Source organism: Pseudochaenichthys georgianus, chromosome 3 (assembly GCF_902827115.2).
Source record: "Pseudochaenichthys georgianus chromosome 3, fPseGeo1.2, whole genome shotgun sequence".
Taxonomy (NCBI): Eukaryota; Metazoa; Chordata; class Actinopteri; order Perciformes; family Channichthyidae; genus Pseudochaenichthys; species Pseudochaenichthys georgianus.
This window is the reverse complement of record NC_047505.1, coordinates 3,294,338-3,318,271: the sequence shown is the minus strand read 5'-3', so window position 1 is coordinate 3,318,271 and position 23,934 is coordinate 3,294,338. Positions and strand designations below refer to the sequence as shown.

The 23,934-nt window shown below is 43.9% G+C and overlaps 1 protein-coding gene across 3 annotated transcripts; it reads right to left on the bottom strand.

Moving 5' to 3' along the window:
* Positions 1-323: 323 nt before the first annotated feature.
* Positions 324-21,376, bottom strand: tollip (toll interacting protein). 3 transcript variants are annotated; one of them, XR_011644646.1, is made up of 7 exons: positions 21,109-21,376; positions 12,102-12,251; positions 11,731-11,913; positions 9,463-9,615; positions 9,248-9,332; positions 8,298-8,762; positions 324-464 (listed from the first exon to the last, which is right to left on the bottom strand). XR_011644646.1 is itself a non-coding variant. In XM_034109103.2 (6 exons), exons 1-6 carry the CDS (start codon positions 21,223-21,225, stop codon positions 8,539-8,541), a joined length of 912 nt encoding a protein of 303 aa, XP_033964994.1. In that variant the 5' UTR covers positions 21,226-21,376; the 3' UTR covers positions 7,898-8,538. The 3 variants fall into 3 exon arrangements, 2 of the variants coding, with proteins under 2 accessions (XP_033964994.1, XP_033965002.1); XM_034109103.2 differs by lacking the exon at positions 324-464 and having other exon boundaries at positions 7,898-8,762; XM_034109111.2 differs by lacking the exons at positions 324-464; positions 21,109-21,376 and adding an exon at positions 19,885-20,046 and having other exon boundaries at positions 7,898-8,762.
* Positions 21,377-23,934: the final 2,558 nt, after the last annotated feature.

The following is a 23,934-nucleotide window of genomic DNA, read 5'->3' as shown; positions in this document are numbered from 1 at the left end:
CCTGAGTCTCAACTCTCTGTGTTTTTCAAGCCTTTCCCTGTTTTTTTTTGTATTAAACAAAACATTAAGCTTTCCCAATGGTGTGGTTTTCGTTTTGTGAAAAAGTGCAAATGCAGTGTTTGTATATAAATCACATATTTGTTTGCTGTTGGTCGTGAAATTGCTCCTGCTTCCTCCGCTCTGTGTCAGTGGGGAAGCCGTACATTCGTACTCCTTTCTCTGAGCGATGTGAGCATCCCCAGGCAGCACAGCAAACCATGGTGGCGACGAGGAGGCAGCACAGCAAACCAGGACAACACGGAGGAAAAGGCACCGACAAACTGCATGATATGCTCTTCTATGTTTATTGAATTCCATGTATTTGCAATGGATGTTCCTAAAACAACACATTTAACATCATCATCATCATCATCATGCTGCTGCTGCTAGTCCTTTGATAGTCACCTGTCGGTCTCCTGTCCTTTCTGAAAGCCATAAAGATGACATTAGTCATTTAGATAACTTGTGTCCTCAATTACCATGGGATTACTGAAACTGAAATCTGAATTTTAAAGCATTACTTTAGATCCCCTCCCTCTAAATGTATCAATAAACATTAGAAAGTGATGCTCCTGACTACCATACAAGTTTAAGAAGATAATATTGGTTTGAAAGAATTCAAAGCTATAAATAAACAGCAACAGGCTCTTTAACCAAGGCACTGTTAGTAACATGTAAACTAGTTGTTCACACTAATCCTAATATTATCACTTAATATTAGCAAATTCGATTTTATTTTTGAAAACATATTGATGTAAATACATACACATATTTGTTGTATAAATATTGCAAATCAAAACCTTTATTCACTAATAATTACTAAAAATCGTAGTTCTATCTCCTGTTATCAATGCATTCACATTGCCCGCCATGAACTTCCGGGGAACGATCCTCGTCTACATGAACCACGTGACGATAACCGTTTTTGGACTTCCGTTGTCGTAACTCTTCTATTATACGGCTCTGTCCTTTGTGTTTGGGAACCACTGGATTAGGCAAATGAAGCCGCTTCTTCTGCTTTCAAACCACTTCACGGCGTATACTGCCGCCCAAAGTCCCCGGCCGGAAGTCCCCGGAGTTGGGGACTGGCTTCCGTAGAAGCTGCTGGGAGTCCCAGCAGCTTCTACTGAAGCCTTCCGAGTAAATCGCCAGAACGCCGACACCTCCTCATCTCCACCGCTCCCATGTTTTATTTTGTGTTGCCATAAGTTAGTCTCTCTGCGTTTCTGTGCTGGGCTAATGCTAATGCTAATAATGCTAATGCGAGGATAATAAAATGGCGGCTTCACAAAACTTTTTGGGAGTTTTACGGGGCGTGGTTTGCAATCCGCCCAGCCAATCAGAAATATAGCTCTTTTCTCACAAAAGAGCTTCGAGGGGGTTCGCATGAACTAATTTTAGTACCGGCTCTTTTTGGTGTGAACGCGATCAATTAGTTGCTTTACTTATTGTGTTTTTTTATGTTAATAACGTGTGCAATGCATACTTTGTTATTTTTTAATATGTAAGTATATTCTCTTCACTTATATCTGCACTACACCTCTGCTGTAAATGTGAAGGAGTTCTGATTGTGATCATCAGAAGCAGCGGACACACCTGACCAGTGGCGGCCGGCCCATAGGGGCGCTAGGGGCCACCTCTTGCCAGATAAAAAATAAATATATATTTAAAACAAATATTTAAAAAATATATATATTTTATATTTTAATTTTTAATGAACAAGGTAAATATCATACAATTAGTATCACAAAAATGTATAATCTACAATACAATCTCGTTTAAAATGGTGTTACGATGTCTAAAGTTACTGATAAGTCACCTGTTTCCTGCCTGGCCTTGCCCATGGCATTAGTTTATCATTACGGGGCAGAGCCCCCGAGCGAAACAGCAGCAACCAGCAGGTTGCAAAAGTCTCAATAGTAAACTGTGCCGCCGAAACATAATTTCAGCCAATCAGCGCCGTCAAATATTTTGGTCACGTGGGCGCTCACGTTGGCGCCCATGTTGCTTACGTGCGTTGACGTGATTTGTTTTTTAGACTCGTGAGTAACCAAGGTGACGCAGTATTTGGATGAGAATGGTGTGCAGGTGGAGTCGCCGGAGCCTCGGTCCGCCCAAGAGCTACTCTCCAATCCTTTTGAAAGGAGAAGTTTGGGAGATAAATTGATACTTAAAGACCTTGGACCGGACCAACCCGATTTGTATATATCACAGCAGGCTCGTGAAAAATACAACGTATCAACAAGGCTTCTCACATGGCTAGCTGGATGCAAACAGGTAAATGCTATCTTTTGTTTCACATGCTTGCTCTTCAAACAGCCGGGGACAGATACGATCTGTTCAGAAACTAGACAAAAGTTAAACAAGTACAAACCACAGACTGTCTGTGTCATGGAGAATACAGTCGCTGGTTTATTTATGTCTGTATAGGCCGTTGTTGTGAGTGTGTACGGTCGGAGCATATATAGCGTTAGCTTAGCCAAGCTCCATTCAGGGAACAAGCATTCTAAAAGGTTTTTCGCCTGCCGTCTGTCTGCAGACTTGTCAAAGCATTAATTCATGGTTTTTACTAACCGGTATCAGTATGTTGTTACGTCGGCATAATTTAGAAACGTGTATTACAATTTAATCACGGTAAAATATGTTCATGTTGTTGTAGCTCCCGAGCCAGCGCGTCTTGTTTGAATGATGCGAGTAAACACAGCTGACAGCTGCGGTGAAACTCGAGCGACTAGAGCGATGCGATAGGAGCGTTTAGAGCGAAGCGAATATTCGCATCGCGTCCGGTCTGAACGCAGCATTAAAGCGAGCTCCACGCTGCACTGGAAACGTGCCATCACATCACCAGAAGTCCTAATTTAAGGGGTCATTTGTCCCAAAAAAAAAAAATTTACTCACTCTATCAATAGCCCCACCAAAAATATTTTCCACCAGCCGCCACTGCACCTGACTGAAGGTAAATGTACTCAGCGACCCCAGAAACCAGACTCAATAGGCGCATTCACACTGCGGTACTTTTCCCATAAAGGTTCATGCGAACTTAGTTCATGCGAACTCTTTAGTTCGCATGAACTAAGTACAGATCGCGTTCACACCGGAAAAAGTCCCTGGGGGAGGATTAGGCAAATGAAGCCGCTGATGTCACTTCTTCTTCTTCTGCTTTGGGTTTACTGGCAGGCCGCAAACCACTTCACGGCGTATACTGCCGCATTTCTGTGCTGGGCTAATGCTAATGCTAATAATGCTAATGCGAGGATAATAAAATGGCGGCTTCACAACACTTTTTGGGAGTTTTACGGGGCATGGTTTGCAATCCGCCCAGCCAATCAGAAATATAGCTCTTTTCTCAAAAAAGAGCCGCTCGAAAGTCCCTGCTCTCTAGCAGGGACTTTCGAGGGGGTAAAAAGCTTCGCATGAACTAATTTTAGTTCAGGCTCTTTTTGGTGTGAACGCGATCATGAACTAAGTTCGCATGAACCTTTGTGGGAAAAGTACCGCAGTGTGAATGCGCCTCATGACCGCTATGAGCATTACAGCATTTAGCCAGACCCAGCATGCACCTGTTGGTCACACAACAATGTGGGTATGTGTGATTTGGGTCACTGAACATTCCCACCATGACATCAGTGCTTAAAGGAATGGTCCACTCATTAGATAATTAATCAAAACTTCAGTATTTAGTGAAACGTTATGTTTAAACCATACCCTGAAGAAATCAGCGATATTCCCCGGTAAATAATGATTTTATAGCTCTTTTTTATCAAGACCTGTATATTCCGTCTGGCCGCCGCCATGTTTGCCATTTTCAGTAGTCACGTGATGGTCGTGACGTCATCCATGCGTTCACTTTGTCAACACACGGAAATATGGTGGAGTATTTCAGTTCGGACTCGTCAGCAGAGGAACACGTTTTGACCAATGTGAAGAGATTGGATGGGGGAATTCATCCATACATATCAGTATGACAATACGACACCCTCTGTCCTAAGACCCTCACATCGTACAAGGAAAAACTTCCGAAGAAAACCCACAGTTTAAAGGGAACATGGGAGAAACCTCAGGGAGAGCAACAGAGGAGGGATCCCTCTCCCAGGACGGACAGACGTGCAATAGATGCCGTGTGTAAATTGAAGAGATAATACATTTGCAACATAGGTAGTCCAAATGTTTGGAAATGCATGTGTGTATAATGGGAAGATGATATAAGATACTATATGTATGCATGTAGTACCACCCTTGCTAGCGATTCCCTCTCTAGTTTAGCATACTCAGCTTCGTTGTCCCTGGCCATAGAATCACGATTTTATGGGGCCGGAAAAAACTGGGGTAAAATACACACTAGCCGGTACTACGCTATATGGAAAGGCCACCAAAAACTGTCCTGGCCTGGACGTTAAAACGGGGCTAGCCGCTGCAATGGAAATGCGCTATAACATACCTTATTCTTACTCCGAGCACTACTTCTGCTCCTCCGTCGCTTCACACTTGCAGAGGGCGATTTCTCAACTGGCCGAACTGGTGTCCTGGTCGGTGATGACACCAGAAAGACTGATGGTACTGCATCTCCATTGAGTAATGGTTGTTCTTTAAATCCCATGTTATGTTTGATCATACTCTCAGAGTAGTCGTCCGGAAATGTGAAATGTTCGCTGCATACATGAGCCTGTAAATCTCTCGGTTCGGGCCGGCCACATTTCGCTAGCCACTGCCTCCGAATGTACTTCTTATGCTTACCTTTTGGCAACAGATGGAACCGAGCATTCCGTGGATTGTTCCTATCCGAATTATGGCAATATTTCGCGATACAGTGAGGCATATTTGAAGAGAGAAACTACAGTAAATAACATGGAGATCAACGTGTCTTCGAAAACCAAACGCATGGATTACGTCACGTCCGGGAAATGGCGGCGCCCACAGTGTTGATGTTATTTCGGTATATAATCAGTTTAAAATCACTGATAATGTCATCGGATTAAAAAAAAAAAAAGAGAGAGAGAGAGAGAGACTGGCAGAGACTGGTCTGTTTTATCGGATGATAATTTTTAAAAAATGAGTGTCATGAGCATACCATTCCTTTAATGAAGGCGTGTGTTACATTCTTTAACTACACAGAGGAACAAAAAAGCCAACAGAAACCATAATGATGTCATCCTTCATTTTATTGTAGCTCTGTGTATTTTTGCACAGCTCACTATTTGCAAGCCCAGGTTAAACTGAACACCCCATAACTCTGCAACTCTCATGTCCCTCTTTACCGATGCCCACTGACTTAACAAGGGTTAATGTCCCGCCACTGAGCACTTCAACGCTGAAGTGAACCTATCTTCTTGGTTAAATAATTAGTACAAAAATGAGCAACTACTGGAGAAAAAACAAACATATCTGGTACTTTTATATAAAATCAGAAGTGTGTGTACATAAATGAGAACAAAAGTCAACTTGCATATTCTTTAAACTCTAATGTAAACTTTGCAAATCTGTCCTATTTGTTTCAAAAGCCACACAGCCCTTTCCATTATCAAAACATCTAGACTTTGTATGATCTGTGTCTTGACCTTTAGTGTTATGCTAGTATACAAAGGCCCTCCTTCAAATACACCATGTGTGACTGCTCTAGTCTGAAACATGATTCTGAAGCTCACACCGAGTCCTGCTTCCTCTTTAGGGTCTGATCCGATGTAAAATGCCTCTAAGATCTTTGCTCAGCCATCAATGTGAGTAACTCTCAGCGGGGTCTGAACGATGTCTCGCAGGGACGTGTTGCTGTAGATGGGTCACATGACTATTACACCTGCAGATATGACACGTATATACATGGAGGACAATGAGTTGTTTTATGAGCATCTTTTTCCTTTCACAAAGATATCCCTTGTGCTTGGAGCTGCATGTAGCTGTGGTTGTGAAGAGGGGACACGTTGTCTTCTGAGCTAAAACCACTCTTCCTAAAGCTATGAAATGTAACATGAAGATTGCAGGTTAGGCCAAGCATGACGATAAATGACAAAAGATTCTAAAAATCAATTTAATAAATTAAACTGCAAGTGCAAGGATGTCCAGATGCTGACAGAACAGAATCACATGACAGAGAAGTAATAATGTCCATCAGACGCGTGAGCCTTTGGCAGGCAGAGGGCACAGAGCGGAGGAGAGCCAGAGGCCACAGAGCGGAGGAGAGCTAGAGGCCACAGAGCGGAGGAGAGCTAGAGGCCACAGAGCGGAGGAGAGCCAGAGGCCACAGAGCGGAGGAGAGCTAGAGGGCACAGAGCGGAGGAGAGCTAGAGGGCACAGAGCGGAGGAGAGCTAGAGGCCACAGAGCAGAGGAGAGCTAGAGGCCACAGAGCGGAGGAGAGCTAGAGGGCACAGAGCGGAGGAGAGCCAGAGGCCACAGAGCGGAGGAGAGCCAGAGGCCACAGAGCGGAGGAGAGCCAGAGGGCACAGAGCGGAGGAGAGCCAGAGGGCACAGAGCGGAGGAGAGCTAGAGGCCACAGAGCGGAGGAGAGCTAGAGGCCACAGAGCGGAGGAGAGCTAGAGGGCACAGAGCGGAGGAGAGCTAGAGGGCACAGAGCGGAGGAGAGCTAGAGGCCACAGAGCGGAGGAGAGCTAGAGGCCACAGAGCGGAGGAGAGCTAGAGGCCACAGAGCGGAGGAGAGCTAGAGGCCACAGAGCGGAGGAGAGCTAGAGGGCACAGAGCGGAGGAGAGCTAGAGGGCACAGAGCGGAGGAGAGCGAGAGGCCACAGAGCGGAGGAGAGCTAGAGGCCACAGAGCGGAGGAGAGCTAGAGGGCACAGAGCGGAGGAGAGCGAGAGGCCACAGAGCGGAGGAGAGCTAGAGGGCACAGAGCGGAGGAGAGCTAGAGGGCACAGAGCGGAGGAGAGCGAGAGGCCACAGAGCGGAGGAGAGCTAGAGGCCACAGAGCGGAGGAGAGCTAGAGGGCACAGAGCGGAGGAGAGCTAGAGGGCACAGAGCGGAGGAGAGCTAGAGGGCACAGAGCGGAGCAGAGCTAGAGGCCACAGAGCGGAGGAGAGCTAGAGGGCACAGAGCGGAGGAGAGCTAGAGGGCACAGAGCGGAGGAGAGCTAGAGGCCACAGAGCGGAGGAGAGCTAGAGGCCACAGAGCGGAGGAGAGCTAGAGGGCACAGAGCGGAGGAGAGCTAGAGGGCACAGAGCGGAGGAGCGCTAGAGGCCACAGAGCGGAGGAGAGCTAGAGGCCACAGAGCGGAGGAGAGCTAGAGGGCACATCACACGGTGAATCTGTTGGTCCTCATGTACATGCTTTAATAGGATGTTGGGGGGTCACCATAAACAGTTGATACAATTCATTGTTCTTTGACTTCATAGGGTGGCGCAGTGGTCTGTGCGTTTGATCATCAGATCAGGGGGGCGTTGGGGAACTCCAGTTGGAAACCCGCTCCCGCCCCACTGCGTCAGGCCGTCGTGTCCTTGGGCAAGACACTTCACCCCAATTTGCTCCTGTGGGTATTGTCCGCAGTAGATGACCATTACATGTATGGTCTGTGTGTGTAATGTGTATTTGTAAAGCGCTTTGAGAGTCTTTGATAAAGCGCTATAATAAATATAAGGATTATTATTCTATTATTATACTGCAGGACCAACTTGAACTTTGACCCTCTTGCTCTTACATCTGCTATCCAGTCAGAAAACGTGTGTGTTTGGCATTCTGGGTTTCACAAACTATGAATTGGAACATATTCAATGTTTTTCTGGCACCCTAAATAGTTTGGTCCTCTGGGGATGAACATGCAGTGGGTTCTCACCCTCACTGCTCAGGGGGCACTAAGTATTTCTTAATACAGCGGTGAATACTTATCTCAATAAAAGTTAGAGTAAATCTCTCCAGACAATGTTCATCACAGCTAACTGTGTTTTTATCAAAACTCTCATATATACACCGGATATTACTTTACAGCAGTTCCCACACCCTCACTGCACATCAAAACGTTGCAGAGAAATGATTGGCTCGCTATGAAAGATGACTCCGAGGGACATGGCGTCCTCAGGGCGTTTGTTCATCCACTCATCACCATATATTCTAAATAATTTATACATCCATAATAATTTACCAGATTTTGAGCTCTGCATTAAACACTTTACAGCGACATATAAAACAACAGAATTCTGCAGGTTACTACAGACATGATGTAAACATCATAACAACAACAACAACAACAACAGGACTCACTACGGCTCCGGCAGTGCAAATCAAACGCTGAGTGAGCAGATGAGCACACTGATACTAACCTTAAGCACCCTCATATCCTAACGCAGGATCAATAGAGGGACAGGAAACATCTCTGTGGCTGCAGTGTGTGTGTGTGTGTGTGTGTGTGTGTGTGTGTGTGTGTGTGTGTGTGTGTGTGTGTGTGTGTGTGTGTGTGTGTGTGTGTGTGTGTGTGTGTGTGTGTGTGTGTGTGTGTGTGTGTGTGTGTGTGTGTGTGTGCGTGCGTGCGTGTGAGCGTCCGCTGTGAGCCGTGTTCTGCAGTTAGAGCTCCTCGGCCATCTGCAGCAGAGAGTTGATGGCAGCGTCCTTGTTGCCCTGCTGGGCGTCCAGCACGGTGCGGACCACCTCGGGGTCCAGGTTGGGGAACATGTCCTGCAGAGCCTTCAGGTCCTCCTCGCTGCACACCGGCCCCGGGCCCCCCACTGCGGGCACGGCTGCGGGCAACCCCATTGGCACCATGCCCTGGTTGTAGACTGCAGGCACTCCTAGCAACACAACACACACTGCTGATGTAAGAGCCAGACACAGGGGGGGGGGGGAACTAACAGAGAAGAGCCAGCCCAATAAAAGGTCTTAGGTTTGAATCCTTTTTTCAGGCAAGACAGTAACCACTTAGCTTCAAAATATGTGATCAGTTTATTAAATAACGTACATTTTTGGATTTGATGTCGATGTTTGGAGGTGACGAGGGTAGACACAGGTCGGCAATGTAAATAACCTCAGGGTATTTAATAATATTTAGAAGTTAAACCACCAATTTGGGGATAGTTAGAAAGATAGCTAACATCTGCTAGCTAGCCTTCTAGCACACTGTTAATTAATACTGTCTGCAGGTTAACTAGTTTGTATACATTTCAACCCTGTGGACCTGTGGCTACCCTCCTGACGGTGAAGGTGATTACAAAAACACCACTGAGAGGCTAGTGTGTGTGTGTGTGTGTGTGTGTGTGTGTGTGTGTGTGTGTCTGACCTGCAATGGGCACATATCCCACCCCCTGCTGGTACACAGAGGGCATCAGGACGACGGGCTGGGTCACCATGCCTGCAGGTAAGGACTGACAGAGAGGAGAGATGAGCAACTGAACATGTTCCCCTAAAGAGGGCTGGGGGAGAATATAATGCAACATGGCATTATATTGTGAGGGTCTCAGGAGTGAGGAAGAGTACGAGAGAGAGTGCACTCACAGCGAAAGACATCACCAGGTTGATCATGCCCTCCTTGTCGTCGCCCTGCCGACCGCTGAGGGTGAACCACTCGTCCACCACGCTGCCCCCGCGCAGGCTCTCTGGGATGGTGACGTGAGTCCATGCTATCCTGTCGTCCATGGAGAACGCTCTCTGGAACAGACAGCACGTTCAGAGCTCACTCACTACACGCATGCTGAGGGACACACTTCTGTCTGACGCACTGTTCCAAATATCCCAGGAAACTCAGGGAGAACAATTGTATATAAATAAACATTCTGTGGTTAAGGTATTCTTCTAACCTTGTCTTCACTAAAAATTAAAGATTAAAAAAAGAAAAGTACTTGTGCAGGGCATGACATTAAGGATTTTGGGAGATGGCCCTGTGGGCCATCTAAGCTAATTTACAGATGGCCCTGAGTCCAATAGAGATGGCCCTGAAAAATGCGCGCGGACGAAATGACTCACGAAAGGTTTGGGGGACCTGCAGGTCTTAGATGCTGTCTGGTGCATTCTCTAGAATTATAAGATTAACCACCACAATATTATATTGTACAATTTAAATTGTATTCTTAATTTCACTTCTTCTTGTTTGTGTTTGCTGATTCAACGACTCAATGGCCCTCTGTCTGTCAGAGGGCCACTGACTGGGCTTGAAGATGGAACATTTTGAAGGGACACTCCCTTTCTGGAGATCTTGGAATCTTTTCTCCAGGTGCTTGATGAGCACATCTGCAAACACATACAAAATGTCAAATTATAATCCCTGTCTCTGGACCACCATAAAAAAATCATTTATATCATAACAAATGTGAAATTATATTCCTGTCTCTGGACCACCATAGAAAAATTATCTATTAAAACATGTTATGCCCATATTTACTTATGAAGAAAATATTTACTTTTGAAGAAAAAATATTGAATATTTACTTTGAAGAAAATATTATTGGGCACATACCTATGACTTTGATTCTCTTTTTTCGGGGGGGGGCTGCAGCTCAGTCTTTCTCTTCTTTCCAGGTTGTTCACCTTGCTTTGGTGGACTAAGAAACATTGCAATACACTCTGACTTTAAATTATTTGATCATTATGTATTCAGCATCAGAATCCGTAACAAACTGAAATTCCCGCGAAAATGTGGTTGCATTCGATTCATTGTCCGGGTAGTATTCAGTTGCGCCACTTATGTGACAGACAAGAATAGTCAACTCTAATGTCTAACACTTAATGTGGAGAAAGAGATGTCCTGGATGGGTTGATTGTGCGTTGATCTGTTGGTAATGCCTCGGGGTTCCGGTGGGCATGTAAACAAATGCATAATGCTGCGCTATACTTTGTGGCCTCATCCAGTTGCATAGCGACACTTATTGTTTAGGTGTCTTTTAATAAGCAGGTAGTCCTATCATTAGCTAGAACTAGCTGGATCTGATCGATATGGACATAAACGCGAGTGAAGTCTAATCTGACGGGAGAGAGAGATCAGCTGCTGCTGACGAGTCGACACGCAGCTCTGCATCACATGCAGCGGTGAGCGGAACAAAACACACTTCAGGTTAGAATATCACACGTAGCTATTTCAATTACCTCTCAAACTACCTAAACTAGTTATAGATATGTTTAGTTTTACTGTCGGGTCACTCATTACTGGATCCGCGAGCTGCATGATACTGGCATAATAGATTGCCCGATCGGGCAACCAGCAGGTGAGGCTTCATTGCCCGAGCTAAATGCTAGATGGCCCCGGGCCATCGGGCCATCCTTAATGTCGAGCCCTGTTGTGTAACTTTGTGAGGTGGCAAGGAGGCAAGGAGGCAATCATCATCGGGAAGGAAACTAAATAAGAGTTGTGAATATCTGCACTGCCTTTAAACACCCGCCTATCAGATATGTCTAAACTGAAGTCATGAATGTTAAAGGCCTTTGCCTTTCTGTCAAATATGTTTTGACTTTGATCAGCATATAGCTGAACAGTAAATAGGAACATCAATTTACAAACTGAAACTAGTTCATCATTTCTCATCTTCTAACTGTACGGGTGTTAGGGTTGGAGTATCACTGAATGTTTGTACTGTGGTTCTTAATGCGGTTTGGAAACTGTTACGCCCCTTCTTATCCGTGTGTGTGTGTGTGTGTGTGTGTGTGTGTGTGTGTGTGTGTGTGTGTGTGTGTGTGTGTGTGTGTGTGTGTGTGTGTGTGTGTGTGTGTGTGTGTGTGTGTGTGTGTGTGAGAGTACTGAAGGGGACGGATTCAGCAGGTCCCCCTCCTCACCTCATCAAAGATCTCCAGGTAGAAGGAGTCCACCCCCGGGGGCACAGTGCACTGGATCACCTTGTTCCAGCGCGGGTTCTTGGCTCCGTTGTGAGCAGTGGGGGTCTCGTACACTGCGTAGCCCAGTCGGACACGGCAGTACGGATCCATCCGGGTCATCCCGTAGTTCTTAGCCAGCTTTCCCTTCAGAGCAGAACAGACAGGACCAGTGTGATATGATCCACAGGGGGACAGACATCCAGATGAGACACAGCTGTGTGTGTGTGTGTGTGTGTGTGTGTGTGTGTGTGTGTGTGTGTGTGTGTGTGTGTGTGTGTGTGTGTGTGTGTGTGTGTGTGTGTGTGTGTGTGTGTGTGTGTGTGTGTGTGTACCTGCACCACCGTGATGCTGAGTCGCCCCACAGTTGCCATGGAGCCCCCGTACTGCAGCTGGTGGGCCGCCTGTGCGTCCAGGTGCACCTGCTGCTGCTGCTGGGTGGGGGCGATCCGCAGGAAGTCCTGGGGAAGCTCCCCAATGTACACCTGAACACACACACAATGGCAATTCAGAGATGACAGAAAAGACCTGAGACAAATGTAACTGCCAGAGTAAAGAGCTAGAGTAGGCTATAAGGGACTAGATCTTGGTCACATGACTTCATGCTACAGGTGGCTAATGTTTGGTGTGATGACAGCAGTCTCATTTCGACCCTTGTTAGCGAACACTGAAGCTTCTGAAGACAACTCCTGTTCTGTCTGCCTTACACTGGCTCCCTATAGAACACAGGATAGAATTTAAAATTCTTCTTCTCGCCTACAAAGCCCTTAATGGGCAGGCGCCATCTTACCTTAAAGAACTCATTATACCCTACTGTCCTACTAGGGCATTGCGTTCCAAGAATGCAGGGTTGTTGGTTGTTCCTAGAGTCTCTAAAAGTACAATGGGAGCCAGAGCCTTTTCTTATCAAGCTCCACATTTGTGGAATCAGCTTCCAGTTTGTGTTCGGGCGGCAGACACCCTATCCGTTTTTAAGAGTGCGCTTAAGACCTTCCTTTTTGATAAAGCTTATAGTTAGGGCTGATTAGATTCAGCCCCTAGTTTTGCTGATATAGGCTTAGTCTGTCGGGGGACATCTTACTTCTTCCTTCTCTCTGTCTATACCCGTGTACTCTCATGTTCCCATTAACCCAGCTTCCCCACACGTCTTTCTCTTTGGTGTCTATATACGCTGGGATCCGGAGTCATGGATGATCCTGCGGTCCTGTGTCCTGGATCGCGAGCCCTGGATGGATATCCTCGTGGATTCATCTTCCTATTTTTCACACATGCATTTCCAAACATCTGGACTACCTATGTTGCAAATGTATTATCTTTTCAATTTACACACGGCATCTATTGCACGTCTATCCGTCCTGGGAGAGGGATCCCTCCTCTGCTGCTCTCCCTGAGGTTTCTCCCATGTTCCCTTTAAACTGTGGGTTTTCTCCGGAAGTTTTTCCTTATCCGATGTGAGGGTCTAAGGACAGAGGGTCTAAGGACAGAGGGTGTCGTATTATCATACTGATATTCTGTACACACTGTGAAGTCCACTGAGACAAATGTAACATTTGTGATATTGGGCTATAAATAAACATTGATTGATTGACAACTCTCCTAAGCTTGAGTTAACCACAGATCTTATTTCAGGCATCTTCAGAATGATTCTAAGGTAACAGAAGCACAGCGTTCCAGGTAATTATTCACAACTGAGAAACATACGTAGTTATGAATACTGTATTCCATTTCTGCAAATGTATGCCCATAACAGTACACTGTCCCTTGATTGTGGAATCAAACAATTATACACAAATGATCGCGTTCAGGCCATTATGTTAAACACTTTTGGTTCACAGAAGTCACGGTTCGGTTCGTACCTCGGCTTGGGGGTCACGGTTTGGTACAACAAGGAAAAGCAAAAAAAAGTCTGTTATTTATTTTTGACAGGAGTGCAAGTTTAGAACTCTAACATTTGGATTCATTAACTGTATTACACAGTTAAAAACAAACCACAAACAGTAACACTCAGATGGCCATATTATTTATAATGGCTGATGTCAAACTAAAAGGTTAAATAAGCTGTAGGCTACAAATAAAAAGAATGTCTTGAAAATATTCAAATAAATAATAAGAAAGTGTTTGAATCACAATCAATAAAAGGCAATACAGAACTGTATAACATCTCCTGATGTCAAAATATAAAATAAATACAATGATAAATATAAAACAAAATAAAATCTGTATCTTTAGGAGCAATGTCAAACATGTGCAGTTACCTTGTGAGTGTGTGAGGCCATTATGCCTAAATAAAGGTACTCAAGCTTTACTCTATTTTCAAGTTGTTCTTCAGAAAGATGAGTTTGTCTACGTTGTCAGTAGTGAGGGCAGATCTGGTGGCGGTAACTATGTCACCTGCCGTCGAGAAAACCCTCTCGCTGGGGACTGACGGCCCGTCCACACAGCGGCGTGCGCTGACGCTTGCCGGCGGGCGTGTCTGAAACTCGACCAACAACCAATCACATGAATCTCCCGCCCCTGACACACAAGTAGCGGTTTGATTGGCTAGAGCTTGTATTGGCATATGATTCGATTGGCTGACGCCTCGCCGAGGCATCAAAAGTTGAACATTGCTCAACTTTTGCAGCACGTCGCTTCCCACGATGCATTTCGGCTAAAAGTGACGTCACCCCATTCAAAGTGAATGGGGAAGCGTCAACGCACGCCGCTGTGTGGACGGGCCGTGAGACTGACTCGGATGTGACTGAGCATGTTTGACGTGTTACCACGAGCATACCGCATCGCTGTCGAACAACGCCGACACACCGTCCTCGTCCGATCCACAACTCGCACCCCATCATTGTTGTAGTCCACAGGGAACCCGCAATGTTCCCACACAGCTGATTTAAAAGAAGCAGGTGGGTCTTCTAGCTCCTGTGTGTTGTGTGAACTCGCCATAGCTATTAACTTTTGTTCTTCATGTATTGTGTTCGTTTTGTTGTGTTTTGTTCTTGTTCTTCATTTATTATTTACGGGCGGCTGGCTTTTAGGCGCAATACCGCCCCCTGGATTATATATATGGTAATACTGCCCTGAGTGACGGACTTTTTTCCCACTCGTAAAAAAAGACGTATTCGCCGTGTGACTGCATGTGCCGAACCGTGACGTCCGAACCGTGACGTTACGGGACGAATACGGATACCGTTACACCCCTACTTTTGACACATCATAAAATGTCTTTTGTGTGTACCTGTCTGGACTGTCAGAACATCCAGCCCGAGTCACAAGTCATTTTGAAAGCATTCAACAGCTCAGCATCACTGCAGACAGCACATGATACATTCTGTTCTTGTACATCATATTCTATTTACGTGTATATAGACTTCTTGCACTATTATTTTATTTATATTTTTGGATTTTATTATATCACTATGTTGCATTGTTGGAGGAGCTCGGGTCATAAGATTTTCATTCCATCATTTATCATATCGTGGCAGTAATCATGAGGCTCAAGTTGCCTGTTGCCGACCCATGCTGTAGGCTGCACACTCTATAGTTCAACTTTTAAATGTCTATTTGCAGGTTGCCTCAAATGCCTCGAGCTCAAACAAATATGAGACAAAAAGAAAACGCAAATGGTTGCCGGAGTGGAAGAAAACCTTCCCATTTGATGAATTTGATGCAGAGACGGGCATGATGTTCTGCAAAAGCTGTCGTGCTTTTCCCAGTCTTGCGAAAGGGAACAACCTTTTCGTTGGTGTGAGTGGTGGCAAAATCCGGATAAAAACACTCCAAGAACACAGCAAAACGACATCACATTCTGACTGCGAAGGCGCTCAGGCTGCGAAAGTAAACCCAAGCGGAACACCCATTGCTTGTGTCCTACAAAAGATGTCAGAGAAAAGATGACAAAGCTATTTAATATAGCTTACTTTGTGGCAAAAGAAGAAGCCCCCTTCACCATGTTTCCAAGCCTAGTTGACTTGCATCACAAAAATGGTCTGGACCTTGGTGACACTTACAAGAACGACAATGCCTGTCGCACCTTTGTCCAGGCCATAGGTCAATCTATGAAGGATGGACCTGGTGGAGAAACTAAAAAACACACACTTCTTCTCTGTCATGTCCGATTCCAGTGGTGACCGCTCCCAAAAAGATCGGGAGATGGTCTACTTGACATATGTGGAAGATGGCAAACCTGTCAATCCATGTGTGGACATTGTTTCATTGGAGCATGCTCACAGCCAAGGCATCCTTGACGCAATACTTGTTGGTTTGAGGAATGTGGGCCTGACTGAGCAAGGCTTGAAATCCCGGATGGTTGGCTTCGGCTGTGATGATGGGAGTTCACAATGGAGTGGCAGCCAAGCTGAAACAAATGTGTCCCTCAATTATACCAATCTGGTGTGTGGCTCACAGACTGGAGCTGTCAGCGGGGGTATAAGTTTGCTTCCATTTTGGTAGAGCCCTCCCTGGAGAAAAATGCACCAGCCGCCACTGAATTCAGATTCAGATTATGCTCAGAAAGTCTTTTATTCGCCCCTCTCACTGAGAGAAAATATACGTTGTTGAGAAAATAAAAATTGGCAAACACTATAAGTAACATAAAGAGGTAACCACACGTTAATTCAATCTAATAAATAAACGAACATACTGTGGTAAGATTTGTCTTTTTTTCCATGGGATTTGGTTAGCAGCTCTGGGAAGAAGTTAAATGAAGTTGCAATTATTTCCCTTAAAGAGAAATGGTCAGATGTCAGGATGTGGTCAGGCCTGCTAGCATGATGCTACAGCGTGTTAATGTTGCATCTTGTATCAGCTGTGAGGACTTCCTTCCAGAAGCGCGCAATACAGGGCTTCCAATATTTACCCCACACGACCCAAACAATTCATGTTAAATACTCTATTCATGTTGGCCTGTTATTGCTGCATGATCGAAACACCTATTAAGAATACATTCTGCAAACAAATGATGACTTGTCTGCATTATATTTCTCATTATTGCACAGAAATGTATGCTATTATATAACATAATCGCAGATCATTTAAATGTGAGAAACCATGGAGGTATACATCTATGAAGTGTTGCACAATTCCTATGCACTATTGTAAGTATTTTATTTGTATGTTAAGTATATCATATGGTGCATTGTTGAAGGAGCCTGGGCCTTAAAGAGCCTGTGACACGGTTTTCCCCCATCATCCAAACCCATCAATTTGAGTACATATTGTCCCCTTGAAAACCGTTACTGAACTGATTTTGGATATTTGTACTTTGATAACCATTAGTCTGCCTTCAATGTTGACAATTTTCTGGATCTTCTCGCGGATTCTTCAAGTCCCGCCAAATGATGGGTGACGTCATTGCGGGCACAGCGCTCCAGCTGCACCGTCCAGGATCCCAGCATCTGCATGAAAACCTTTATATATATACAGTCAGATGTAAACGCACGACGGCGCACACAGCAGCAAGCTCAGACAGCGATGGCAGGTTAATGTTGAACGTGTCTGAGAGCTCATGAGGCTGAAGGATCGGTTTATGTTGTATCTGTTAGAAGTTTAGGAATTAGGTGCGTCAATATGGGCGATCATATGGTCATGTAGCCAGTGGTGGACTGGGACTACAAATCATCCCGGGACTCTCGACCGGCCCACTTCGGTACCGCTAGTAAATTGTCAACGGGGGGAGTGGGGGATGTAAGGGTGCTGTAGATAGTAAATGTAAATATGTAAATATTTGTTTCACTGCATCCTGGTAAAATACAAATATAATGTATAATGTCTGTGTCTTTGACCTTAGCGCTGCTAGCCACCTGTGCCCTGTACTACGAAGCCAGTTCAACAGACCCTGGATATGTTTGAGTAACAAACTAACAACAACAAACTAACAAACGAGATCTCGCTAAGCGGTACTACGACGCTGGTTATCAACTCGGTAAATCAAGCCAGGGTTTCTCTCTCCAGCTGAGAGCGCGTTCACGTCTAAGACACGAGTGGATCTGACTTTAATTACATTTGTCTCGAGTGTTTCGTCAACATAATGTGTTGCTTACAATAATACTTCTGCATCCAGTCTGTGACACTGAGTGTTGCACGGCCAGATGAGGCTGGAGAAGCTGACTCAGATAAGGAAATATATGATATATTATGATATTATATGATAGATGATCTGATTGATGATGTAATATGAATGATAAGTGCGACACGTCGGCGTCTTCTCTGCATACGGCAGTTTTAAACTGTATTTCCTTTATCCTGTAATATGACTTGAGAGATTTAAACTCCGCACACTGAGTTGATCTCTTTTCTATAGACGCCGGAGGCGGACAGCGTCAGGTAAAAGAAGTTATTTAGCCTTCTCAAACCTGAGCCTCACGCGCCGCCTATGGGGGATGTGCTGGTTACTTATCCGACCGGCCCACTTCGGTACCGGCCCATCGGGATTCGTCCCGATGGCCAGTCCGCCACTGCACCCAGCCCACGTAAATTGTCAACGGGGGGAGCCTCGCTGCGGGGAAACGGTGGACCTAGTGTCCCGATCGGAGTGGGAATAATAATAATAATCCGTGCATTTTATCCATTCATTTCCCCAACATTGTGGTAAAAAAACCACACGTTTAATCCATGTTGTTGGTGTACTACAACTACAAAAAGCATCGGTTTGTTTTCTCATCAGGAAATGCAGACCGGCTCAAACAAACGATCATTTAATGTATCATATGTTCGCCGAATTGACATGAAAGCACTAATAAATGTAGTTTCATCCACTTGAGTTTACAACCACAAAAATAATCGATTTGTTTTTATATCACATCCGACGGGAGGAAATTCAGCAGCTCTCACTACCGATTTTAATCCTAATGTAATCATCATCTTCACCACAATCATTTGTTTATGTCGCCGAATTGACATGAAAGCACTGACGAATATGAATATACTGTAGTCAACTTCATTAAAACGTTATTAACGTGCCTAAACTCAGTAATTCACCATTTCTACGCATGACAACACACTTTGTCCGTGTTTGGCTCTCGAAGCGTTCCCGCATTGACGTCACTTCCGGCTTCCCCCAAAACTTCAAAATGAGTCGAGGGAATTTCCCCGCGATGTTCGAAATTATTGATATTTAACGAAACGGTATCGCTTTTTCTTTTTTAAACTGACGGTTCGAGATTACTAGTAGCCCAATATTTCATTGCACAACAGTTGTTGGGATGATGTCACAGGCTCTTTAAATGACAAAAACATTTGTATCTTTGAGTCAATCAATATTTGAAAAACCCTTTAAAATGGCCTTCCCTCACCTTAAAACCATGTACATGTACTATACAGCTGCTGGGGAGGACAGTGGTCTCTTTACAGATGTGACAGCAACTGCTTTCCATTGTGAACAAAGAACACACGCATCATGATGGAGTCCTTTCCCCGAGGAACACCCTCAGTGTTGTGATGTATTTCCATTTCATAAGAGGTGTTTCTTTTACTTATTAAATGACTTATCTACTCACTTGTTTACAATATACCATTAGCTAATACACAATATAACTCCACTAATACATACACATATGATTAAAGGCTTAGATACCTAGCAGCAGCATATTGAGTCATCACAATGAGCTGTGATTCATGCATCGATCATCAGAATCCAGTAATATTATATATATTCTGAAATTGGCCATTACACTTAGCAAGTACTTTAAGTATATTTTGATGATATTTGATCTGAAGGCAGGACTTAAACTTGTGACTCAGTATTTTTACAATAACAGTAGTATATGTCTTGTTTAAAGATCTCAGTACTTCTTTGATCAATAACGGTACTAAGTCTGGATAGACCACCTCCTCGAAAGTTACTAACAGTACAAAGTATTGTTTACCGAGGTTATGTGTTGTTGTTTTTGTAGACAACACTGTGTATTAGCATTAGCTTTATGGACAGCCTGTTATGCTAGCTAAGCTAATATTAGCTCCTTATCTATCCAACAGTCGGTGATTGTGTCCGTGTTGAACCTGCTGCTGCTGCTGCTCGTTTCTGTTGAATCACTGACTTATGAACTGTCAGAGCTGAGTCCAGCAGCAGTGGAGGCTAGTTCCGCCTAGCCCCTGTTCTCCCAGCCGTCACACAGAGCCACAGAGCGTTACCTGTCCCCGCTGGGTGCTGACGGTGGTCGCCATGTTGTCTCTGGGTATCCGCGGGAGATCAGATCGTGGAGAGTTCTTTAATCACTGAGTGCTGAGCAAATGAAATCACAACTTCAGAGCTGTCAGTGAGCAGATCGGATCGAACTCGGATTTGCTAGCTTTGACCCGGAAGTGATTATTTTTTCTTCTTTTTTTAAAGAAAGCTTTATTCACAGCCAGTTTCCCCATTCCGAATACAATACAACTTTTACTGAGCGGAATCCCAACATATACCGTGATTAAAACGACTTATTGTTAACATGAATAAACATATTTGTGATGAAGAGTAATTTATTATATTAAACAATTATGACAATGTCATACGTTTCTCTTATGTTAGGCTAGTGTGTACAGTACACATCGTACAAATACATCAAATAGAAACAATATGATTTTTTCTTTTATTCTCTTTACAATAACCCTATATTAAATATTTTCCAATTTGATTTTTTGTTTACAGTGAAGCTAGTTTTGGACATCTGGAAACATTATTTCCTTACTTCTGAGTATAATCTGCTCTTTGATGAACATAACTCTTTTTAAGCATGTATGCGTCATGACTCATTTTGGCCTGTTACATAGTGTATCATATATAACAGGCTATTATTATATATAAATGCTATGTCAATAATACTGTAGCATCAAATGGGAAATGAAGAAGTGACTCATGCATACAAAGGACCCAGTAGAGTGCTGCGGGAATGAGTCCTAAACCAGGAAATGATTTGGCATTTATAGCTTGCTCCTTCGTCTTGAAATCACTGAGATGTTGGTTAAACTCCTGAAGTTTCTTTCAAAAAGTTGCTGTTAAAAGTTGACCAAATAAACCAAGCATTCTCTGCCTTTAGCTAAGCAGTGGTGACGCAAAGTCACATAATCACCATGTTATATTATGTTGGCTAATTAGGTTTGGCGATTGCATTTACTCGTAAACTATTATAAAAGTGGCGTTAATAAAATAATCCTGCTGAACATAACCTGTACAATAAAAAGGGGCAACACTCCGATCCCCTCTTATTTTCTTTTCTATATCACACCATAGATTGTGTGGAGCATGGTGAAATAAATAAAATGGAATCGCACTTGGTTCCGACAGACGTAATATAACGTTTTCTCAAACATTTTAATTGGATGGAAAGTAAACAACGAGAGACACGTCTCCCTCCTCAGAAAAGAAACACTTACGTGTTCGTTCTGGTGACTCGGTGGGAGCGTGTCTATGTTCCCACAGCCCGATGGGGACATTGCCCCTCGGTCTGGTCGTGAAGCCCCGAAAATAATTGTACGTCCTACGGCCACCATGGCCTGTGTGCCCTGATACTGTTAACATCTCGAAGTTGCTTCAAAAGCGACAGAACAGTGTTTTCTGAACTGCATCATCCTACGTTCACAACGGACGCGATGCGAATATTCTCATCACTCTACCGCTGGAGTTTCACGGCGGCTGTCAGCTGTGTTTACTCCTGTCACTCAAACAGGACGCGCTGGAGAGGGGGCACACACCCTTTTGCATTTCAAAGTATTGCATGTTCATACAGTTGAATGTTTGAGCTTCACTGTGCACTGAATGATGTATGTGCAGAGTTGGACCCTTGAAGGCTGTTTCTTCTGCTCTGAAATGGAATATATTTGTTACATAATATAATTTTAGATTTTTTGATTTCATTTTTGATTTGTGAATGGGAGAAGTAGTAGATGGAAAAAATACCAAACACTAATTATTCATAGTAGAGTATTTCATTTTATATACGGTAATACTAAGGAGGCATAGGCCTATATGATGATATAATGTTTGACATTATTGATATTAAAAAAGTGATTTGTTTTCCATTTCATTTGTGTGTTTTTCTTATCAGAAAGTGAAGTTATTTATTTGTAAGCTCCAAATCCAAATGATTCCCTCAATGGCCTTTGTGCCCTGGCATGTGGCCTTTGCGCCCTGAAAAAACGTGTGACACCAAAGGCCAAATGGCCTTGCCCCGCAGATGAGGAAAATCCAAGCCTGGTTACCGCTGTGTTGTACACAACATTTAACACACATATTCAAACATGAAGGATGCTTCTGGTGTCCACACATTGTTTTCTATAGTGTATAAACAGAGTGACATCCCAGATATCAAAACTGATATTTAGAAATATATAGAATACGTTTAGAGTGCCTGACTTTTGGACCAATAACAACACGCACCCTAAATGTATTCTAAATATTTCACATCACATTTGAATGTGTTTTTTAAGATGAAATTTCAGTGAGAACCTTGTCATTCTCTAAACTCCTTTTCTGTTGTTAAAGTCACAAGAACCGGTTGCAGCTTTACAGAAAGCTTTTCTTAATTTGTGTACAGTAATCTGAGATAAATCCCCTTTGTTGTAACCTCGCAGAGAAAGAAACATTACAGTTTTATTATTAAATATATTTAAATCTGGTTTAAAAAGTATATCATTATGTTTGTCCCGGCCCATAGAGTGGCGAAGTCCCTCCCTTTCCGGTGATCCTCCATGGGACCTTATTTCTGAAAAATTATGTATTGAAGTCAATGGCGAGAGAAATTATCTTTCGATCCCGTTTGAATTGTGCCATGAATTACACATATGATGTTTGTCAATTTAAAAGATAATGTTGCAAGTTAAAAAAAAAAGAGTTTGTCGTAAAGTTGTGAAGTAACACTTATTTTTGCGTGAAACCACTCAATGAACTACATCTCTGGTCTCGTACAACACACGTCACCTTAGACGTGAGGCGGAAAGTATTAAACGAGGTGAAAATCATTACACGTCTGGGCATGTTGAGAGCTGCTATTACACAAAAGGGGAGTTAGTCGGTTCCGTAAGAGCCAGCATGCGGGACCGACTGTACAAGGTTTCGGTGAGTGTTAAACGAGTGTAATGTGTAACATTAATGTCAGCTAGATAACATTAGCTAACAAGGTTTTGTTTTAGCAACTAGTTTTCTCGTTAAGAACTGCGTGATCGCTGTGTATGCTGTTGATAACATTAGTGTTGGCAAGGACAAGGTACACAGAAAACTAGTTGCTAAAACAAAACACGGGAGATTTGTTGACAAAATACATTTAAAGTCAAATTTTCAGGTTTTCAGTGATAGAAGCAGCACCCTCTAATCAGCTGTTAATTTCCAATGAGTTGCAATGTGGCAGCTTCCATCACTGCTCCCCATTGCAGCTGGTTTCCATAAAATGTATCAAGGGGGCATAACCAGTCTGACACGCATTCACTACGTCATCCTGGGGTTTTCCCTGTCGGTAAGGGCCTGCTGCGTACCTGCTAAGGCCCGGCCAAGAAGGGAACGTTATCAAACATGTGATGTTTTGGGCCGTTCACATGTTGTTCACATGTTTTTTTGGGCCGTTCACATGTTCACTGGAGTTATGAGACAACCGTGTTTCATGGCGAGCATTGTGTTGCCATGGCAACGGCATTTGAGAAAATGTATATAAACTAGGGCTGTCAGTCGATTAAAATAGTTAATCGCGATTAATCGCACATTTTTGATCTGTTCTAAATGTACCTTAGATAAATATTTTTCAAGTTTGTAATACTCTTATCAACATATGAGTGGACAAATATGCTTTATGCTAATGTTTATTATCATTTGAACAATGACAAATATTCTCATGAATATTAAACACAACAACCTGGAACCTCTCTCATTCAATAATACAATACAAATGGTGTGTGTGTGTGTGTGTGTGTGTGTGTGTGTGTGTGTGTGTGTGTGTGTGTGTGTGTGTGTGTGTGTGTGTGTGTGTGTGTGTGTGTGTGTGTGTGTGTGTGTGATGGATCGTTGGAGCTATGTGCAACTCAAGGCATATTATGCTCGAACGGGAGCTGCCTGGACGCTGCAATCATGTTGCACGCACTATCCGAGCTGAGTGTGCTGACTTCTCCTACAATGTCCCACTGTCTGCTTCCTGCATCAAGTCAAGTGCTCGGCGCAGTTGTGGCGAAATGTCGCTCCTCTGTTTTCATTTAAACAGCTCCTTATATCCGTTA